General features: G+C 44.7%; 1 protein-coding gene across 4 annotated transcripts in view; it reads left to right on the top strand.

Moving 5' to 3' along the window:
- AMN1 (antagonist of mitotic exit network 1 homolog) overlaps positions 1 to 18,371 on the top strand; it is a 1,280,950-nt gene that overhangs the window by 991,074 nt on the left and 271,505 nt on the right. For all 4 annotated transcript variants that reach the window (XM_069628559.1, XM_069628557.1, XM_069628560.1 and 1 more), the window contains one exon: positions 2,882 to 2,938. In XM_069628559.1, the coding sequence (XP_069484660.1) occupies positions 2,882 to 2,938 (57 nt within the window). The remainder of the gene's footprint in view (positions 1 to 2,881; positions 2,939 to 18,371) is intronic.

The raw sequence follows: 18,371 nt of genomic DNA, 5'->3' as shown, positions 1-18,371 counted from the left end.
CCTTTCTCTTTTAGTTGGCTACCTGGTTCCTTCAGATTCTTACAGGGCACCAGGCCCTCCTCGACCAGTCTACCCCTGCACTTGGTCTCCCCTGAGCCCCTCCAAACCCCCAACCAGCACTTGCCATTCCGGGCTCCCTCTCCCCTTCACTAGCCTGGCTGGACCTGCACCCCTTTGAGCCCTTCCAGCCCTGTCCCTCACACTTAGCATGTGGGCCTTCTTCCCCTGCACTCTCGGCATTGCCCTGGCACTTATCTGCCTGGACTCCCCTTGGCTCTCACATAACCCATGGGCCCTTTTGCGCCCTAACCGGCGCTTCCCACCCTCCCCTCTCCACCGCACTTCTTGTGACTGAACTTGCATGATCCGAATGACTCAAGGCCTGGTAGAACAGTTTTTTGTTTTTCTTCATCCCTGTGCCCCCCCCCCTCTTTTTGTCTTGTTGCACCTTGAAACACCTTTAGCTGTGTAGGCGCATTATAAATGAAGAAACCTTCTGTTAGCCCTCTTCTTGCCTCTAACTTCAGACCAATCTCCCTTCTCCCCTTTTTCTCAAAGCTCCTCGAGCGCCTAGCCTACTCTCAACTTTCTGCGTTCATCTCATCCCACTCCCTCCTCCCCACCTCTCAATCGGGTTTCCGCCCTAAACACTCCACTGAGACTGCCCTCACCTACGTCCTCAACTCTCTCCTCACTGGTAGCTATGCTAAGCAATCGTCGATTCTCATCCTCCTTGATCTTTCAGCAGCTTTTGACACCGTAGACCACCCCTTACTTCTTAGCACTCTGTCCTTCTTCGGCTTCAAAGGCTCTTTTCTCTCCTGGCTCTCCTCTTATCGATCCTTCACTGTCTCCTGGGGCGGCCGTACCTCCTCCAGCCTCCCCCTGAACTATGGTGTCCCTCAGGGATCCGTGCTGGGACCCTTTCTTTTCTCTCTCTATGCCTCCCTTCTCTCCCCAGTAATCTCCTCTTTCGGCATTTCCCACCACTTCTACTCTGATGACACCCAAGTCTTTCTTTCCTTCTCTTCCTTCACATCCGACCTCCACCACACTCTTTCTTCCTGCCTCACAGCCATAAAAAAACTGTATGTCATCCCACTTTCTTTCCCTCAACACTGACAAGACTGAGGTGCTTTTCTTCCCTCCCAACACTCTCTCCCCTTCCCCCCTTCATCCACTTTCCACTTTCCAACCTCCCCATATCTACCCATGCTCGCAATCTCGGCCTCCATCTGGACTCTTCTCTCTCTTTCTCCAACCACATCTCTCTAACCTCTCAAGCCTGTCGTCACCACCTCTTCAACATCCACAAGATCTGCTTCTCTCATTCCATGCTTCCAAACTCCTAATCTCCTCCCTTATTTGCTCCCGCCTCTTCTACTGCTCCTCTCCCTCTTTGGATTCCCTGTCTCTCACCTAACTCCCCTAAAATCCATCTACCACTTCTCCATTCGTACTCTGTCTCCTCGGCCCTCGAGACTCCATTTCTTCCTCTCTCTCTCTCAACTTAATTGGCTTCCCTTCCTCTCACAACTGAAATTTCAATTCCTCTGTCTTGTCTACAAATCTCTCCATGACCGGCCCCCTATCTTTGTTTCCTCCTCTCTTTTTACTCCCAATCCCGCTCTCTCCGCTCAGCAGACCTCTACCTCCTCACAGTACCCCAAGCCCCACGTGCCTCCTCACGCTTCCACTCGTTCCAACTCTTGGCCCACCTACACTGGAACTCCCTCCCGCTCCCCATCCACTCCACCCCCACCTACTCATCCTTCCGCTCCTCCCTGAAAGCCCTTCTTCTTCACTCCCCCCTGACTCTCCTTCCCTACCCCTCTCCCCTTCTAACACTTCCCCCCCTAATTCCCCTCCCTCCTTCCCCCTCTCTATTGACCTTAAATTCATCACTGATACCACTTAAGGGCATTGAGGACACCAGATCACTCCCCCTTCCCTTCGCCTCCCCCTCCTCCCTTCCTCCCACTGCCTGACCTCAAAACAGACACTGTTACCCCATCACCTTCCCCCACTTTCCCCCTCCTCCTTGTAAATTGTTTTAAATATTGTTCTAACGACTTGTTTCATGTTTGTAAATATGCTTCCCTCACTTTTGTACCTGTTGTTATATTGTAAAGCGCTTTGGCTTAAAGCACTATATAAATTCAATAAACATAAACATAAATACCCAATAAATAAATTAAAATAAAATAAAAAAAGATATGAAGGGCATTTATTTTCCTGCATATTTTCCCAGACCCTGCCTCTATTCACACAATCAAAAGCCTGGGCCAGATCCAGGAAAGCAATATACACGGCAGTGCCCTCCTAACAGCTGCCCATAGAGTGCTCTTCCAATGAGTAGTGCAACTTAACCGGAACTACAGTCGCTATAGCCGACTCTGTAAAAAATCAAAAAAGAATGTATAGGTTCATGAATGCAGTTATACACTTTTATAGCAGGAATTCCCACTTTGTCTGGAATATTCAAACAAGCCTATAAATCTGCAGATGAGAAAAAGGCTGGAAAACTATATTTACAGGTAACTTTGTTTATTTTACCACAGCACCACTTGTATTCTTGGCCTGGACATTCTTCGCTGTAGATGATCGATGGCCATTACAACAATCTAGTCTATTGGTGAAAATATAATGTTGATATAGATGAAGAGATATTGGAATTTTTAACTGATATGAGCAAATATTGAGCAGGTATATAATGGGGTTTGGCATGTGGGTATGCAAGTGGGTCACACATACATGTAGCTTTGTTTTCATTGCTTACCAAGTGGTCAGTCCCCTACCCTGTTGTTAAAGATGTCTTACTGTTTAGGAGAAAGTTGCATTTGCGCAGGAGTAACTTCACAACTTGTTTTTCTCTTCCTAGGTCACCGATGATGGTGTTATAGCATTGGTCAGTGGGGGATGTTCACAGAATATAAAGGTATTGTAGTTTGTTTTTATGTCCATTCCTAAAACTCCAACCTTATGTGAATACCCATATATAGTGTATAAAAATGAAATCAATTAAGTATGTTAGTTGAGTGTATACATTAACTTTGAGAATCTTGCTCATTAGAGCTTCAAAGTGAGTCGCATAGAATGTTATAATCACTGTGTTCACACACATTGTATATGCCAACAAATGCTGGAGATGAGAGAAACAGGCTTGCCATACGTGACCTCTGCGAGTGGATAGGGTTTGCTAATGCTAAGATAATTCAGGACAAAAACAATGTCTGTGCACACCTTCATGATACAGGAACACCTTCCCTAACACAGCTGCCTTTCAAAGTGTCAAACAATCCCTAGTAACAGTTTAACATGTGTATTCTAAAGGGACCACTGAACCCACAGCAAAGACGCCTGTATATATAACAGCCCTTATCAAAGCATGGCTTTGAATAAAAGCTTGTCTTCATAAAATGGAAAAATAAACATCTTTCCTGACCAAACTTGAATCTTAGATGGCAGCACTGTGCATAAAGCTGTGATGTATTCACTTGTCAGCGATCCATGGTGCTACTATGTTAGTGTCAGAAAGAAGGACATTTGGCCATAGTTCCCCACTCCTGGCCAACCTACACTGGTATTCCCTAATTGCTAGATTTCACTTCAAAATGGACTGTATTGCCTTAAAACTGATGGTTTTACAAGTGAGAATGCCAAGCAATATTACAAGCGAGGCACCACGAATATTGCGCTCAATTAAGCATGTATTGGTTTCCGGTTTCATGGTGGGTTTGATTAAATTCCTAAAGGACCTTGTGGAAACGGATACCAAATGTAAGCTAGCTACTAAAGACTGTTTGGGTAAGAATACAAAAAGAGTGAGAGGTGCTCAAGGTATCTTAACTTCGAAGGCTCCAAAGAAATGAAAGAATAATTCTTCCCTATTGTGAACAAGTCCTTGTCCGTCCATCGATGCCCTACACTCTCCAAAAGAAAGTCCAAACACAATGTTGATGTTAATGTTAAATGGCATTTGTACCGTGCACTATCACCACTGGAGTGGTCCCCTGGCAGATCTGGAAGGAAGGTGTCTATCACCACTGGAGTGGTCCCCTGGCGGATCTGGAAGGAAGGTGTGGGGGTTAGTAGGCTATAGCGGGAATAGGTAGAGCGAGAGTTGTGATGTCCTGTTGACAGCTTCAGTTCGATTTGCACCATTCGCTGAGCTTGGGTGCGGTTTATAGGTTTGGTACAATTCCCATGTGCTGTTGTGTATGGCTATGTGTTTGTCGGTGAAGTGTGTGCGGGTTGCTGTGCAGACAGGTGGTTGTGTTTTTTTGCGTTTGAGAAGTGTATGCAGAAATTGAGGGTTTGAGTTGGTTAGTGGGGCTTTTCTTACCTCATTGTTTTGGACCTTTGCTCATCGTCTCTATCTGTCCTGTATGTGGGACGTCCTTTAGTGGTTTAATCGGGCGCTGCGCATGGTGGTGGTTTTCCTCTGTAATTGTCTAGCGGTCTGTGGACATGAGATTGTGCCCCCCCACCCATTGGCCCCAAGGCTAGATGGCTAAGTTAAGGGTTTTGGGTGCCTCCCTGCGTTTCGTTTTGGGGGTCCCCATCCACCAAGGACCGGGGGCCCTAAGGTCTCCTGGGTTGCCGGTTGTTGGTTATGCTCATGTAGGGAGTGGTTCTTTCTTGGGCTCTGTGCCTGGCTTGTTCGTTCCATGTGAGCTTGTTGAGGTGTGCTCAGTTTCCATCAGAGTCTTTGTTTCCTAGTCGTTTCCTTCTGACTCTGAGGTGAAGACCCAGGTTTTAAGTAGTTTTCTAAATTGTAGATGATCCTTTGTACTGCGTATGTCTTTTGGAAGGCAATTCAAAGTTTTTGCTGCCAGGTGGGAAAATGAAGACCCCCCCCCCAGTTTTCTTTTTTTGTATGGTTTTATAGTTGTAGGCACACGTCGTTACTATATCTGAGTGTTCCTGCCAGAAGATAGATGGTTATTTTCTTTTGTTGGCTGTGGATTGCTGTGTCCGTTATGCACGTTGTTTTGAACCTTATTTGTTGTTTGATGGGTAGCCAATGTAGCATTTTTAGTGCTGGGGTGATGTGCTCCCTTCGTGGTAGTCTGAGCAGGAGACTGGCTGCTGCATTTTGAATATGTTGTAGTTTCTTTAGAAGGCGTTCCGGCATCCCATGCAACAGGCTGTTTGCATAGTCTATTCTGGACATGATGAGGGAGGTGATGGGAAGTGTTTAGTGGGTGAAGGAGAGGTAGCGTAGTATCCTTTTTACCATGTGCAGGAGAAAGAAACATTTCTTAATTATAGCGTTTGCTTGTGTTTCCATTGTTAGTTCGTTGTCCATCAGGACTCCAAGATTGTTTACTGTTGTCCACGGCGTCCGTGCTGTTCCTAGGTCTGTGAGCCATGCGATGTAGTGACTCTAGTTTGTTTTGCCTGGGTTGAGTTTGAGGCCGTTTGTGTTTATCCATCCATAGAGTTCTTGTAGACAGTCTTCCAGCATTGTGTTTCCTTCTTGTGTGTCTTTTATTTTGTAAATGATTTGTGTGTCGTCAGCATAGATGTAGCATGTAGAGCCGTATCTTTTGATGAGCTTGATTAGCGGAGTCAGGCAGTTGTTGAAGAGCATTGGGGATAGGTACGATACTTGTGGCATTCCACGCGTGGTTTCTCTTGGAGTGGATTTAAAAGGATCAATCTAGATTGTTTATGTTCTATCTATTAGGAATGATTCAATCCAGAGTAGGGCTAGATCAGTGATTCCGATTTCTTCTAGTCTATTGATGAGAATGTCATGGCTGACTGTGTCGAATGATGCAGAGAAGTACAGAAGTATCAGAGCTGAGCTAGTGTCGGAGTATGCATCTCCGTTCCTCTCATAGGTCTAAAACTGACTTGTGCCTGGTCCGGCAGTTGGTGTTTTTTTATGTGTTCCTGTGCTAGTCCATAGACGTAGGTTTCGAGTAGTTTTGCTGCAGTGGGGATGTTTGAGATGGGTCTTTAGTTAGAGAGGTCTTTCACGTTGCCTGCCGTGTCCTTGAGGAGTGGTTTGATGTACACTGATTTGAAAGATTGCGGTAGTTTCCCTGTTGTGAGTGATAGGTTGAAGAGGTTTCTGTAGTATTCCAGAGGTGTGCCCTGTGTGAGGAATGATTTGTATATGTCTGGAGGGCAGGGATGCATGAGGGCGGGGGGGGCTTGCTTTGTTGCTATTTCTTACCAGCTTGACGAATGTGTGTGTACTGATATTTGGGGGGGAAGGTTTGAAGTTTATTCTGAGGATCCTCGGTTGGGGGGTGGGTTGTGTATTTTCGTTGACTGATCTGCTTTGTTATGATTTGGTGGATGACGCGGATTATGACGCTGATTATGTTTTTGAAGTGGTCTGCAAAGTCGTTGCATAATTTCAGTGAGGGTATCGGTATGCTGCAGCGGGTTCCTCATTTTGTTTATGATATTGAACAGTTATTTTTGCGTGTTTGTGGCTTTGGTGATTCGGTTGTCATAGTATTTCTTTTTGGCGTTTTGAATTTCCTATTTGTCTGAAAGGATTTGTCTTTGAAAATTGTGATTTTCTTGCCTCATATTTTTGTCCTCCATTCTAGTTCCAGATTCTTGTTTTTCCTTTTCATGGTGCTGAGGTGTGGGGTGAACCATTTTGCTGTTGCTCTCTTGGGCCATGGAGTGAAAGGTTTTTCCTTGCAGATATTGTCGATTGTTCCAGTGATCCATTTGTTAAGTAGTTCTGTTTTTCTGTCGAGTTTGACTTTGTTCAGGTTTGTGTTTGATGGTTTTGTGATTTTGAGTGATTTGTAGCATTGATGGTCCTCCAGTTTCTTTTCATGATGGTCGGAAGCTTGTTGGGTTGTTTGACTGTTTTCATAGGTAGCATGATCACAAATGGTATGATGAGGTGATCACTCCAGAGTATCTGTATTGGTGGTGCTGGGGTTTTTGTTGGCGACGGTTGCATCAACTGTGTCCCCCACTGTGTGTGTTGCTCCTTTAACCAACTGATGTAATTTCATCGTCTTCAGTTGTTTGGCTAGCGATTTTTGTGATTTTGCGGTTTCTTCTTCAAACCAGATGTTGAAGGCCCAGAAGACTATCAGGTGTTCCTGTTCAATGGGTAGGTTGGTGATGGCTTCTGTGACGGCGTCCATGAATGCTGTGTCGTATGTCGGTGGTCTAAACCAGAACAAATTTGAGGCTTGCTTTGGGGTTTGTTGTCAAGTGAAAGATTGTGGATTCACAGTTTTTGAGGTTTTAGTGGTTCATCCGTTTTAATTTTCAGGTGGACCTTGTATGCTATTGCAATTCATCCTCCTCTTTTCTCTTTCCTGTTTGCCTGTGACTACTTGAAGCACTTGAAGATTTCATGGAGGAAGCTGTATAGTGTGATTTTGTAGTTGTCGTCTAGCCATGTTTCTGTGATGAATAGGATGTCGATAGCTCGGTCGCACAGTAGGTCGTAGATCTCTGTGGCATGTTTGGACATTGATCTTGCGTTGATTAGGTTGCAGTGGATCCTCACGATGCAGTTTACTTTAGTTTTTAATATAGTCTTTGTCTTGCGGTTATGTTGGTCTGCTTGCATGTTCTCTCAGGATGTTATGGGTGCTCTGTGCAGTCTGTTTATTTCTTTTCCCTACTTGTTGTTTCTCTTCTTTTCCTGCATGGTTTCAGTATGCTTTTGGCGCACCTAGCGATGTTGGTGGTGTTCAGATGTTGTGGTACGTGATCAGTTGCAAGGTACAGTCATAGATGCAGGGACTTTTCTCTTCTCATGATGTTTGTTCTGTTGGCCACAGTGTGTTTGTGGGGGTGTGTTCTGTATTTGTGGCAGTGCCTACTGGAAGGCAATGTGGTTACGTTTAGTTTGTTCCTTGTTCCATTTTTCTTTGTTGTCTTCCCGTTCTGTGCCGTGACATGTTGTGGCCCTTAGTGGTCAGCTGGTTTGAAGGTTAGATTGTGGGTCACAGGGCAGGAGCATGCCTGTAGGACCTTAGAGGGTTTGGATTGTGGCGATTCTTATCTTCTTGCATTAGGATTATAGGTATAATGGTGTAATCTTGGTGGTTTTGCGGCTTGATACTTGGGGTGTAATCCGGTGATATTGGGAAGCTGCTTTTGGGAGTTGACTAGGGGGTGGCCTTATCCTGCAGTAAAAAATTATGACTGACAACATTTTTAAAACTACTTTTAATCAGCCCTATGGGCCCCCAGGTCAACCCTAATTGATGGGTCCCCAACCTTTTGTAAGGAATGAGCAACATTTGTTTATCAAATGAAATGGTGAGTGACACCTGTACCGCAATAGAATATATTGTCTTTCATGTGGTGGCAAAACAATAAATAGCAACCCTAATTCTAAAGGTTGAAAAAGTAATTTTACAAATGGAACATGTTAATGTGCAGCAAAGAACAGTAATCAACTTGTGGTGCAAATCTAGTCCAGACAAATTTGCAATAGCTTAACTTAATTTGAGATTACAATTAGAATTCCAAATTGGGCATTCGTAAGTACACAAGACCATTAACACTGGTCAAAACATGTACAATTTAAAGAACACGTTACTGGGGCATTACAATAATCTCCCAATAGTGGCAAATTGTGTGTTTGTAAGTACATTATGCCAGTAATATTGGTCACAAATAGGAGCATTCAAAGACCACTGTATAGAATGGTTTGGAGTTCTACCTTTGATATTTGCATTTTAATTAAACTTTATTTGTAAGTTAATTTGATTGTAATGAAGTTATGCAATACCTTCTGTAAAATTTGGCATAAATCAAAACAATGTTCCTATTATCCAAATGGCAGATGGGCAAAGTATCAATTATGGAATGCAGTGAATATTGACAATTTCTTACAAATGTGTGATGGTAATCAAACCTAAACGTGTCCTGTACAAGTTAGGCATTTCAAATGATCTAATGATGACATGCGGAGCATGCATTCTTCCTATTTATTATCCACCTGCTGGATGTGAAAAGGAACAGAAGATGGCAATTATTTATTGGTGGGACGCAAGCATGAGCATCTGCTAGAACAGCTGCTGTCAATTGGAAGGACGTTAAGCTGGGGCCGTCGCTGCTATTTAAACTGAACAGCAGAGACGGAATGTGTTCTTAATCATCCTCTGACCCATCCGGTCCATGCGGTTCTGGCAAGCTGGCAGCTGTTATATGATCAGAGGGAGAATCAGGCGATCGAGGTGGCTGTATTGAAGCCTGGAGAGCTGGTGCAGGGCTTCGGGAGATGGCAGTAAGGCTTGTCTCCAAAGCTGAGAGGAGAAATAGCAGGACGCCTGAGAAGTGCCTTGTGAGTCGGTTGGGAACTGGCGTGATAGACTTGCAGAGACTGAGAGGTGGTGGCACAACCTGCAGTAGGTGGACTGTTTGCTCCGACAATGGTGCAGAGACCGCCTACCATAGCCTACAGCAGACCCACGTAGGTGACTATCAGGAGAGCGCGAGAGACCGTGAAGGAGGTGTAACCTGTCACAGCAGGACCAAGGGTTTCGACAACTAAGCCGAGGCAAACCATAATAACTCGAGGTGGAGAGAGGCGAGACATGGAGAAATACTAAAGGAAGAAGTTGAACTAAGAAATGTGGACCCGCAATCCCTGGTGAACCCGGTGAAGAGTTTCCCGGGAGAATGTAACGGGAACACGTAAAGTCTGGGAGGGGACCGGGAAGTTACGATGTGGTAAACCTGAAAGAAATTAAGACAATCGTAAATCATTTTGTGATACAGTTCCCAGGCCAGTTACACAAAGGAGTGGTGCAGCAGAGTCTCTTCATCATCCCAGTGGTGGCTGATTAAGAATTGTACAAAACCTAAAGGAGCTACAAACCTTATTAAGAACTGTGAAAGTCAATGGGGCACCAGCTAGAAGAAAGGAATAATTTTCCTAGTCCCACAAGAACGTATTATTTTGATTTCCTATTTGGTTACGGAGAACCCAGAACATTTGTGGAACGTTTCAACAACCTGAGGGGTGTTTGAATACTTTACATCGAGGAGAAGGGAGTCATTATCCTGGATTACTAATATTAGCCGGACTTCATGGTGTTTTGGTGTAGTGACAGGGATGGAGACTGAGCCTTTGTGACCGGGAAGGTGCCTTTTTGTTTTGACTCACACAGACTTCTGGACAAGCACCTGCGTTTCTTTAGTTTAGGTAGGGAAATCCCTGTTAGGGATAGATAGGTTTGGTTTATCATTTAATAAAAGTCTATAGCAACCACTATGTCACCACTTCATTCCTTCATTCAGCATGTAGCACAATTGTGGAATGTACTGCTCATTTGAATACCAATGTACCAGTACCACACTGTCAGGAACAATGATCGGACAGCACAGTTACCAACTTTAAAATCCATGTGGTCGTCTTTCATGCTTTCGCTTTGAAAAGAAGAACTGACTAAGAACCCATCAGCTACAAGGAAAAACTATAAACTCATGTCAAATGAGCCTGTTTTTCTACTCTATTTAAAAGACATGGAAGCAAGAGATTTCCCTGATGGGCCAGATCACAGCGTGTCAAATGAACTTACTCCCAAGGTTCTTGTACGCATGCTCCGCCCTCCCGGTGATGATCCCGACTCCAGCTCTTCAGAACCTTCAGAGAAAAATGTTACAATTCATTTGGAGGGGGAAAAAAGCCAGAATCCCAAGAGACACGATGCTGGGGAATGCAAAACTTGGCGGCCTGGGGGTCCCAGACTTACAGAAATACCAGATGGCAGCCCAACTAGCATGCACCCAAGCATGGCAAACAATCAAAAATCGCCCCAGATGGGTGGACATGGAACAATCGCGCTTGGCTCTCCCCCTCCGCTTTCTCCCCCACATCACACCAGCGATAAGACGGCAATGGCAGAACCTACTATTAGCCACCAAACATACCACTGCCATTTGGGACAAAACGCTAAAGCAAAAGAAGATCTCAAGGGGACTCAGCCCCTCATCCCCGGTTTTTTGAACCCAGCCTTCTCACCTGGAGCAGCTCCCCAAAACTTCAAAAACTGGATTCAGGGGGGACTGGAGACTGTGGGGCAGCTTTTCGAAGGAGGACAACCACTTACTTATGAACGATGTAAGGAAACCTTTCACCTCCAAGAAAAGGACAGGTTTACATACCTCCAGCTGCGCCACTGGTGCACCCACCCTCAGACACACCAAGCAGCAACCCGCTCTCCCACCCCCATAGAATTAACTCTCAAGGACCTACCAATTCAATGCAAGATCTCTGTGCTATACAAGCTCCTCCAGAAAGACTTTCTTACCTCCAAATCTTGGTCCATGGCACAATGGGAGGCGGACCTAGGTCACCCCATAGAGGACCACTCCTGGGTGGACATCTGGACCCGTGCCCAATCCGTATCTACCTGTGTCACGAATAGAGAATGTGCCTATAAAATATTACTGCGCTGATACTATCACCCTCTAAGACTCCACCACATGAACCATACTGTAGACCCAGCTTGCTAGAGACGGTGGGGCCAAATAGGATCCTTTTTTCACATGTGTTGGACTTGTCCAAAAGCCTAAAGTTTCTGGAAGGAATGCCTGGCGGTCATCGCAGAAATTACGCACACAAAACTCCCTCTGGAGCCCGAACCTATCCTCCTGGGCACCCCGGGTTCCCGGGATTTATTCACGCACGGGCCCTAAAGCCAAACTGTTATCCCAATGTTTGTTGGCGGGTAGAATAGTGGTGGCCCGCACATGGAAATCGGTGGAGGGCCCACTCCTGCCTCTCTGGTGGGTGAAGCTGTGGGATGTACTAATTGCAGAAAAGGTGACGGCAGCCAGAGCGGGGCTCCTCCACCGCTTCCAGAACATTTGGAACCCTGTCCTTGAGTTCGATCGAGACTTCCCAGCATTGACCTTCAAACCCCAGCTGGCCAGGAGGGTGCTAGAGAGCTGGACTGCCCCACAGGAGCAGGAGGGAGAAGAGGGAACCTGAAAATATGATGGACGTAGGGGGGGAGGAGAAACATACTCGTATAAGTAATGCATACTAAATGTGGATATTATGTGGATGTATTATTTTTCCTGTCTTGTTCAAAAATAAGCATATTTAAAAAAAAAAAAAAAGACATGGAAGCAGCGTGATTGCCCATAGTCACTCACATATTCCAGTTGATTAAGTGGGGTGCAGGCACCAATATCGGTGGTGATATTTTAACTGGGGTTTCACTTCTAGAGCTGCAATACAGACAGCAACATCTTGGGAAGCAAAGCCATCTAACTACTAGCGCATATGTCTTGAGATGAGATGTAAAAGTAGAGACCTAGGAACGGCAACCTACTCTTCTCTGTCTTCTGTTCTAGAGGTGCACAAATTGAAGTCTGAAATCGGGCGGCCGAGCCACCCTTCCCTCACCTGCCAACATGGGCCCTCTCATCACAGTCGGCTTTCGACGTTGATTCTTCCAAGCCAGTTTCCCTAATCTTGCAAGACTAGGCAGGTCCCAGGCCGAGTGAACATGCATGCTAGGACAGATGAGACCCCTGTCTGCTGCTTGCCTCCACAGCATGCTCGTAGCTGGCTTCCTTCAAAATGCGACAGTGGAATCTCGTGAAACTGGTACTGTGGCTGGATCTGCGCACTGTAAGGGTACGTGCTGTTATGTTGTAATTGTCATCCACTGCACAATGCGTGGACACCACAACGCCATGACCCTCATGTAGTTTCAGTCAGGGGCTTAACTAGACTAAAACTTTAGGAGGATAACCCTTCAAATGTTGTGAGAAGGGCTAACTTCAGAGGCTTTGGGGGCAGAGGCAAACTTGCTCGTGTGAGGTCGCTCTCTGCCAAGTCATGTTTGTGGGAGCTAGTGTCTATTTAGCAGCAAACTGTGACATTGAAAGTACATCAGCCCGTTGACGCTGCCTCAAAACATGATGGGATTCAGGAACAAAATGCAAATTTCAATTGGTATTTGCCAGCACGGTAATGCTGTGTTTGGGATGTGGTGTGTTGTGGGCTTTGTCAGTTGCTAGTCCAATGTGTATGTCCAGCTGCAGTATAATCCCATTTAAGCCAGGGTTTTCTTTTCATCGTAAACTAGTAGAACACTTGGATATAAACTTACCTTTAAAAAGTAACTATTGAGACCACTATGGGGTGCGAAGAGCAATGGCTGTGTGAACACAGATCACTAGACCCAGCCCCCTTTAAAGTGCAATTTGCGGATCCTCAAATGCCCTGAAGTGCCCGACAGAGCCTGCATTGGACTTCAGTAATCCTTGGAGGGCTGCAATGTAAGGCAAGGCCCCAGTCTTAACTGCGGTGAGGCGACGACGTAGCCCCGAGCTCCAGACACAAAGCCCTGGTGCGGCCTTGGTGAGAAGGACAGGGCTGGCCAGGCAGAGGGGGCAGAAGGAGACTTGTGAATCCCAGGGACCGGGTAGCGGAGTGCCCCCTAGAACCATGAGAGTATGGATTGTCTGGGGATGCTGTTGGTACTCTTGTTCAGAGGAGAATTGCCTAGCATTTCGGTGCTGGACTGCCCCAGGGCAGGACAAAGACTGATATGTTTGGGATATTTCTTCTCTGTGAAAGATAGTCAGTTAAAGACTCTGGGTAAGTCTCTCGTAACCAGGACTAATGTCTGGCAAAGGGACTCCCAGGATCCCCCTTGTTAATTGAGATTACGTTGGGCAGGCTCAATGTCAAGGGGCTAAACTCTCTGCACAAGAGGTCAGTGTTGGGCGGCATGTTCTGTAAAAAAACGTTGAGCGTTCTCTTACAGAGTACCAATTTGGATTGGGTGATAATAATTGTATATACAAATGTACTATGTAAAGTGCTTGGGGTAAAAGTGCTATATAGATGACAACCTCTTATTATTCTTGCAGGAGACTCATTTTAAGCAGGGGTAGGAGACAAGATTGAAAGGCACAGGCTTGTGGCATCTCTTAAAGAGAAGAAAAAGGGGGGAGTTGGTAAAATGTTGACCAGATCACACCACTTGAAAGAGGTGCAGGCTATGAGATAGTTGGGCAGAAGGCTCCTTGCGATTAAGGGTAGGTTTCACGACAGATTTATTTGCCGGCCCACCCTGTATGCACCTAATTCGGTCAGATAGAGTTTTTGAGATCTGCCTCCAATATATTAGAGCAGTGGTGTGAGGGTTTGGTGATATTGGGATGGGACTTTAATAAATATGACCTCCGATTCTAATGTTGACTGGAAGTATGCTATAGGGGATGCGCTCAAGGAACGGACGGGTTATTATTGGAAGTTCACACATCGTATACAGGAAAATCTTTGGTTGGATGTCTGGAGGAGTACGTACACTCAAGCGGGAGGGTACATGTCATTTTTCTCGCCCCCATTATTCTTACAAAAGGAAAGACCTCTTGCTAGTTCCACAGGAGCCACGTCCATATTTTGGTTCGCCTGTGGTGGACATGGTACCCTGGTTCGACCACAATATTGTAACAGCCATTTGGAGAATGGAAATGCGTGCTGTGGGTAGCGGAGGGTCGACCAGGGTGATGGCAGGGCAATTATACCCTCCTTATGTACACAGTTATATGGGATTTTATGGAAAAAGCATTCCTATTTTGAGTTGAATGATGCAGGGGAGTTCTCCTTGCATTGTGTGGGAGGTGGCCAAAACCACAATGTGGGGACTCCTTATCTCAAAGGGTGCAAGGAGAAAGTGGTGGAAAGTGCTGATGGAGGCAGAATTAATGGAGGAACTCTGGGCATTGAGAATTAGGCTTTCTAAAGCAGAGGAGGACATTGAGCGGGTAATGGCCTTAATTAGGAACAAGAGACAGGATCTGCACTTACTTCCTATGGGGGAGGTCCTGAAGAAAATGAGATACACAAAGCAGAAATATCATGAAAAGGAGATTGGGTGGGCACATTGTTGGCCAATAGGATAAGGGTACATAGGATGGAACGGAGAGTGGAACAGATCAGGGATAGTAATGGGAGGGTATTGTGAGGGGTCAGAAATGTGAGACGGACACACAGGTATAGCTTTCTCACAAGTTGCCATTTTATTAAATAAAAAGGGGTGTGACAACTAAAGCTAAAGGAAAAGGACATAGTATCTAGAAAGTATCTGACCCTCACACTAATATGTATAGCAAAATCATATAGGAATTATTTGGAAGTTTTAAACTCTACAAAATAACATTCTAACTCAAATGTTATAACCATTAATCCTTGTGACCAGTGTGGACTCCCTTCCGCTGGATCAATTCAGGATACTCTGGAACAAAGTTCAGTTTCAAGAAAGGTTGATTAAGTAGCAAAGTTCCACTCAATGTAGGATACTAAATATTTTCCATTCAATATATCTTTTCACTGTATAAAGTAACTTCTTCACTTCCAAAGGTTTCTTCACAATTCAAAGCAAATGTTAATACTTCCACAATCTCCTGCTTGGTAAACTAAAAGCCTTTTCCTCCAAACGTCAATTCAGAAATGAAATATAACTGGTCTTTTCTCCACAGGTCGATCACTTGTTAGCACATTATATTTCTTTATAGGAAATACTTTATAGTCAAAATGGCTCATTCAAAAGAAACACGTTGATCTGAATGGTTCAACAATCAGTTTAGGCTATGCAGCAGTTAATCAAAGTAAAGTGGTGGGATTGACACTTCTTTTCCACCACAACCTTTAACCACAACCACAGTACTTTAAATCATTTTATTCCTGGTGCACTCGCCTGCTAGGACTAGTTACAATTTGTGCCTTTACTGGTTTACTCGCTTGCGAGGAGAAGACTCCCACTACTTCTACTACAACTTGTACTCTGTGGCAAGGCTTGTTCCAAACTCTCCACACTAGAATCATCAATGGGGAGGTTTTAACCAACAATTGCTTCTCCGGTCAGCCTTTTATCTTCCAACACAATTGGCGTACATCTTCTTCCAAATGGATATTTCTCAAAAGGACAATGATTCTCCTGTTGGTCTGTTTGCCATAGGCAAAGTAGGTTACAATTCCCTCCCCCTTGATCCTTTTTCACAAGGAGGGCTTTGCTCCTGAAGTCTTTGCTTTCTATCTTTGCAACCTTTTGGCTGCTGGCAATGCGGGTTACAGTGTTCCCCTATTTGAAATCCCTCAGTAGGAGAGTTGCACCCAGTTGGCCTTACTTCAATTGTCCGGTATTCAAAATAACCATTGCTACATAGCGGTCTCCTTCGGAGCATCCCAGGGCCACTTGCTTCAGGCCAACTCACCGGTATGTCCTGGCATCTCCTTCTGACTCGCTGCGAAACCCCCTGCTTCATTCTACAGGACTTCCTCTGCCTTTGGCAGCTCTGGTCGGTCTGCGGCTGCTTGCACTAACCTTCAATGGAGCTTTTGTAGCTCTGTGCGCTCCCCGGTATGAAGCCGCTACCGGAGCAGTTCACCGCATGTAGAGAGCCGCTCAGGTGTTTGTCATTACAACTAGACCGCTCACCACAGTTTACTAGCTCTGGGCCCCTCTTCCTCGTCTCAGTACTAAGAGCATTATGGTACTTGAAGTCCATAATGTCCTTATTTTCTCTTAGGTCAAAATTATCCATTTTACAATAAGCCAATAAGACTGTATGATCATTAGGGAAATTGTCTAGAGGGGTCTCCCATTCCCCCTGACCTGAATCCCCTCCCACGTGATCCTCCCACATAATACCACCCCCACGGTCAGGATCAGGTATTGGCTGCCTTTCCCTGGCCACATGAGAAGAGGTCCAGGGCAGGGTTTTTGCGATGATCACCTCAGATTCATCACACACCTTCCCCTAATGTCACTGGTTTTCACAACCTCTTTTGGGAATCGCAAATGGAAATCAACATTACTCTGTTCCTTAGCAAGTTCAATAGAAAAGCAATACGGCTGTAAATCCAGAAACCAGCGCATAACTCTGGCATTGGTATCCTTCCGAAGACTCAGCAACTTAGGGAGAGCATGAACGGTAACCAGACAGAATTTCCTACCTGTCAGATAATATTTTAGATAGTTTACTGCCCATTTAATGACAGAGGCTTCAAGTTCCAGAATGGTATAATTCATCTCTCGAGGAAATAATGTCCTACTAATGTAAAGAACTAGAAGTTCTATACCATCATGGCTTTGTGATAGTACAGCCCCTAGGCCAGTATGTGATGAATCTGTTTGTAGAATAAATGGTCTATTGAAGTCTGACACCTTCAAGACAGGTTCAATACATAAGATATATTTCATCCTATCAAAACATACTTGGTCTTCAGGCGCCATTTAAGTTTTTGAGGTTCTGCATTTCTAAGCTTGTCTGTGAGCAGGGAATTGATGGAAGCAAAGTTAGGGATGAATCATCGTTAATAACCAACTTGGCCCAAAAAAGCCAGTAGTTTGTTCTTGGTTTTAGGGGCCTGGGTTTCTTCAATCGCTCTAACTTTTTCAGTTTGAGGCTGAACCAATCCGTTCCCCACAAAGAAGCCTAGATATTTTACTGCAGGTCAAGCAAGATAACACATATTCGGATTGGCAGTAAATCCAATTTTCCTTAGAGCCAGAGTTACCATATAAATGAGACATATGTTCTTGCCATGACTTACTATAAATGATGATATCATCAATATAAGTTCCACAAAATGAAGCAAATGGTTTGATGACTTGGCCCATTAGTCTTTGGAAGGTAGCCGGGGCTCCATGCAAACCAAAGGGCAAAACCTTACACTGAATTAAATCTATCGGAGAAGAAAAAGCTGTTGTTGGTGTATCTATTAGATTAACTTGCGCTTGCCAATGTCCTTCTGTTAAATCAATAGTGGAGAGATATTCTGCATCCCCTAACCTATCAATAAGGTTGTCTATCGTGGGCATGGGGTAACTGTCAAATTGTGACACTTGATTAACCTTTATGAAGTCAATGCAAAATCTCGATGAATTATCAGGTTTGGCAACTAACACAATAGGGGAAGACCAGGGACTTTGTGAAGGTTTGATGATATCCGCTTTTAACATAGCTTCTAGTTGTCCTTGAATAATCCTCTTCCTACTCTCAGGGATTCGGTAAGGCTATTGATAATTAACCTTCCCTGGAGGGGTAACAATATAATTATATATTCCTTTTACTCTTCCTGGTTGAGTTCTAAATACATCAGAGAATTACTGTAGGTCTCGCAGATCTTGTTTTTGGTTTTGTGCCAAATCGGGAGAGTATTTGTTGGTGTCATTCTATTCAGTGAATACAATGGTTAATGTTACTGAAGTATTTTTAATAAGGTCTTCTTTCCATTCATTAAGTAGATTAATATGAGTTTTCATTTTTCGGTCAGGTTCTGAGACTTTATAGTTGGAAGGTGTTGTCGGTTCTATGATTTTATAAGGGCCATGCCATCTGGAAAGCATTTTATTTTCAGAGGATGGAAGTAGAAGCAATACCTTTTG

The sequence above is a fragment of the Ambystoma mexicanum genome, chromosome 12, assembly GCF_040938575.1.
Source record: "Ambystoma mexicanum isolate Mex_15411 chromosome 12, UKY_AmexF1_1, whole genome shotgun sequence".
NCBI classification, from domain to species: Eukaryota; Metazoa; Chordata; class Amphibia; order Caudata; family Ambystomatidae; genus Ambystoma; species Ambystoma mexicanum.
The sequence above is the reverse complement of the archived record's forward strand: the minus strand, read 5'-3'. Positions and strand labels throughout refer to the sequence as shown.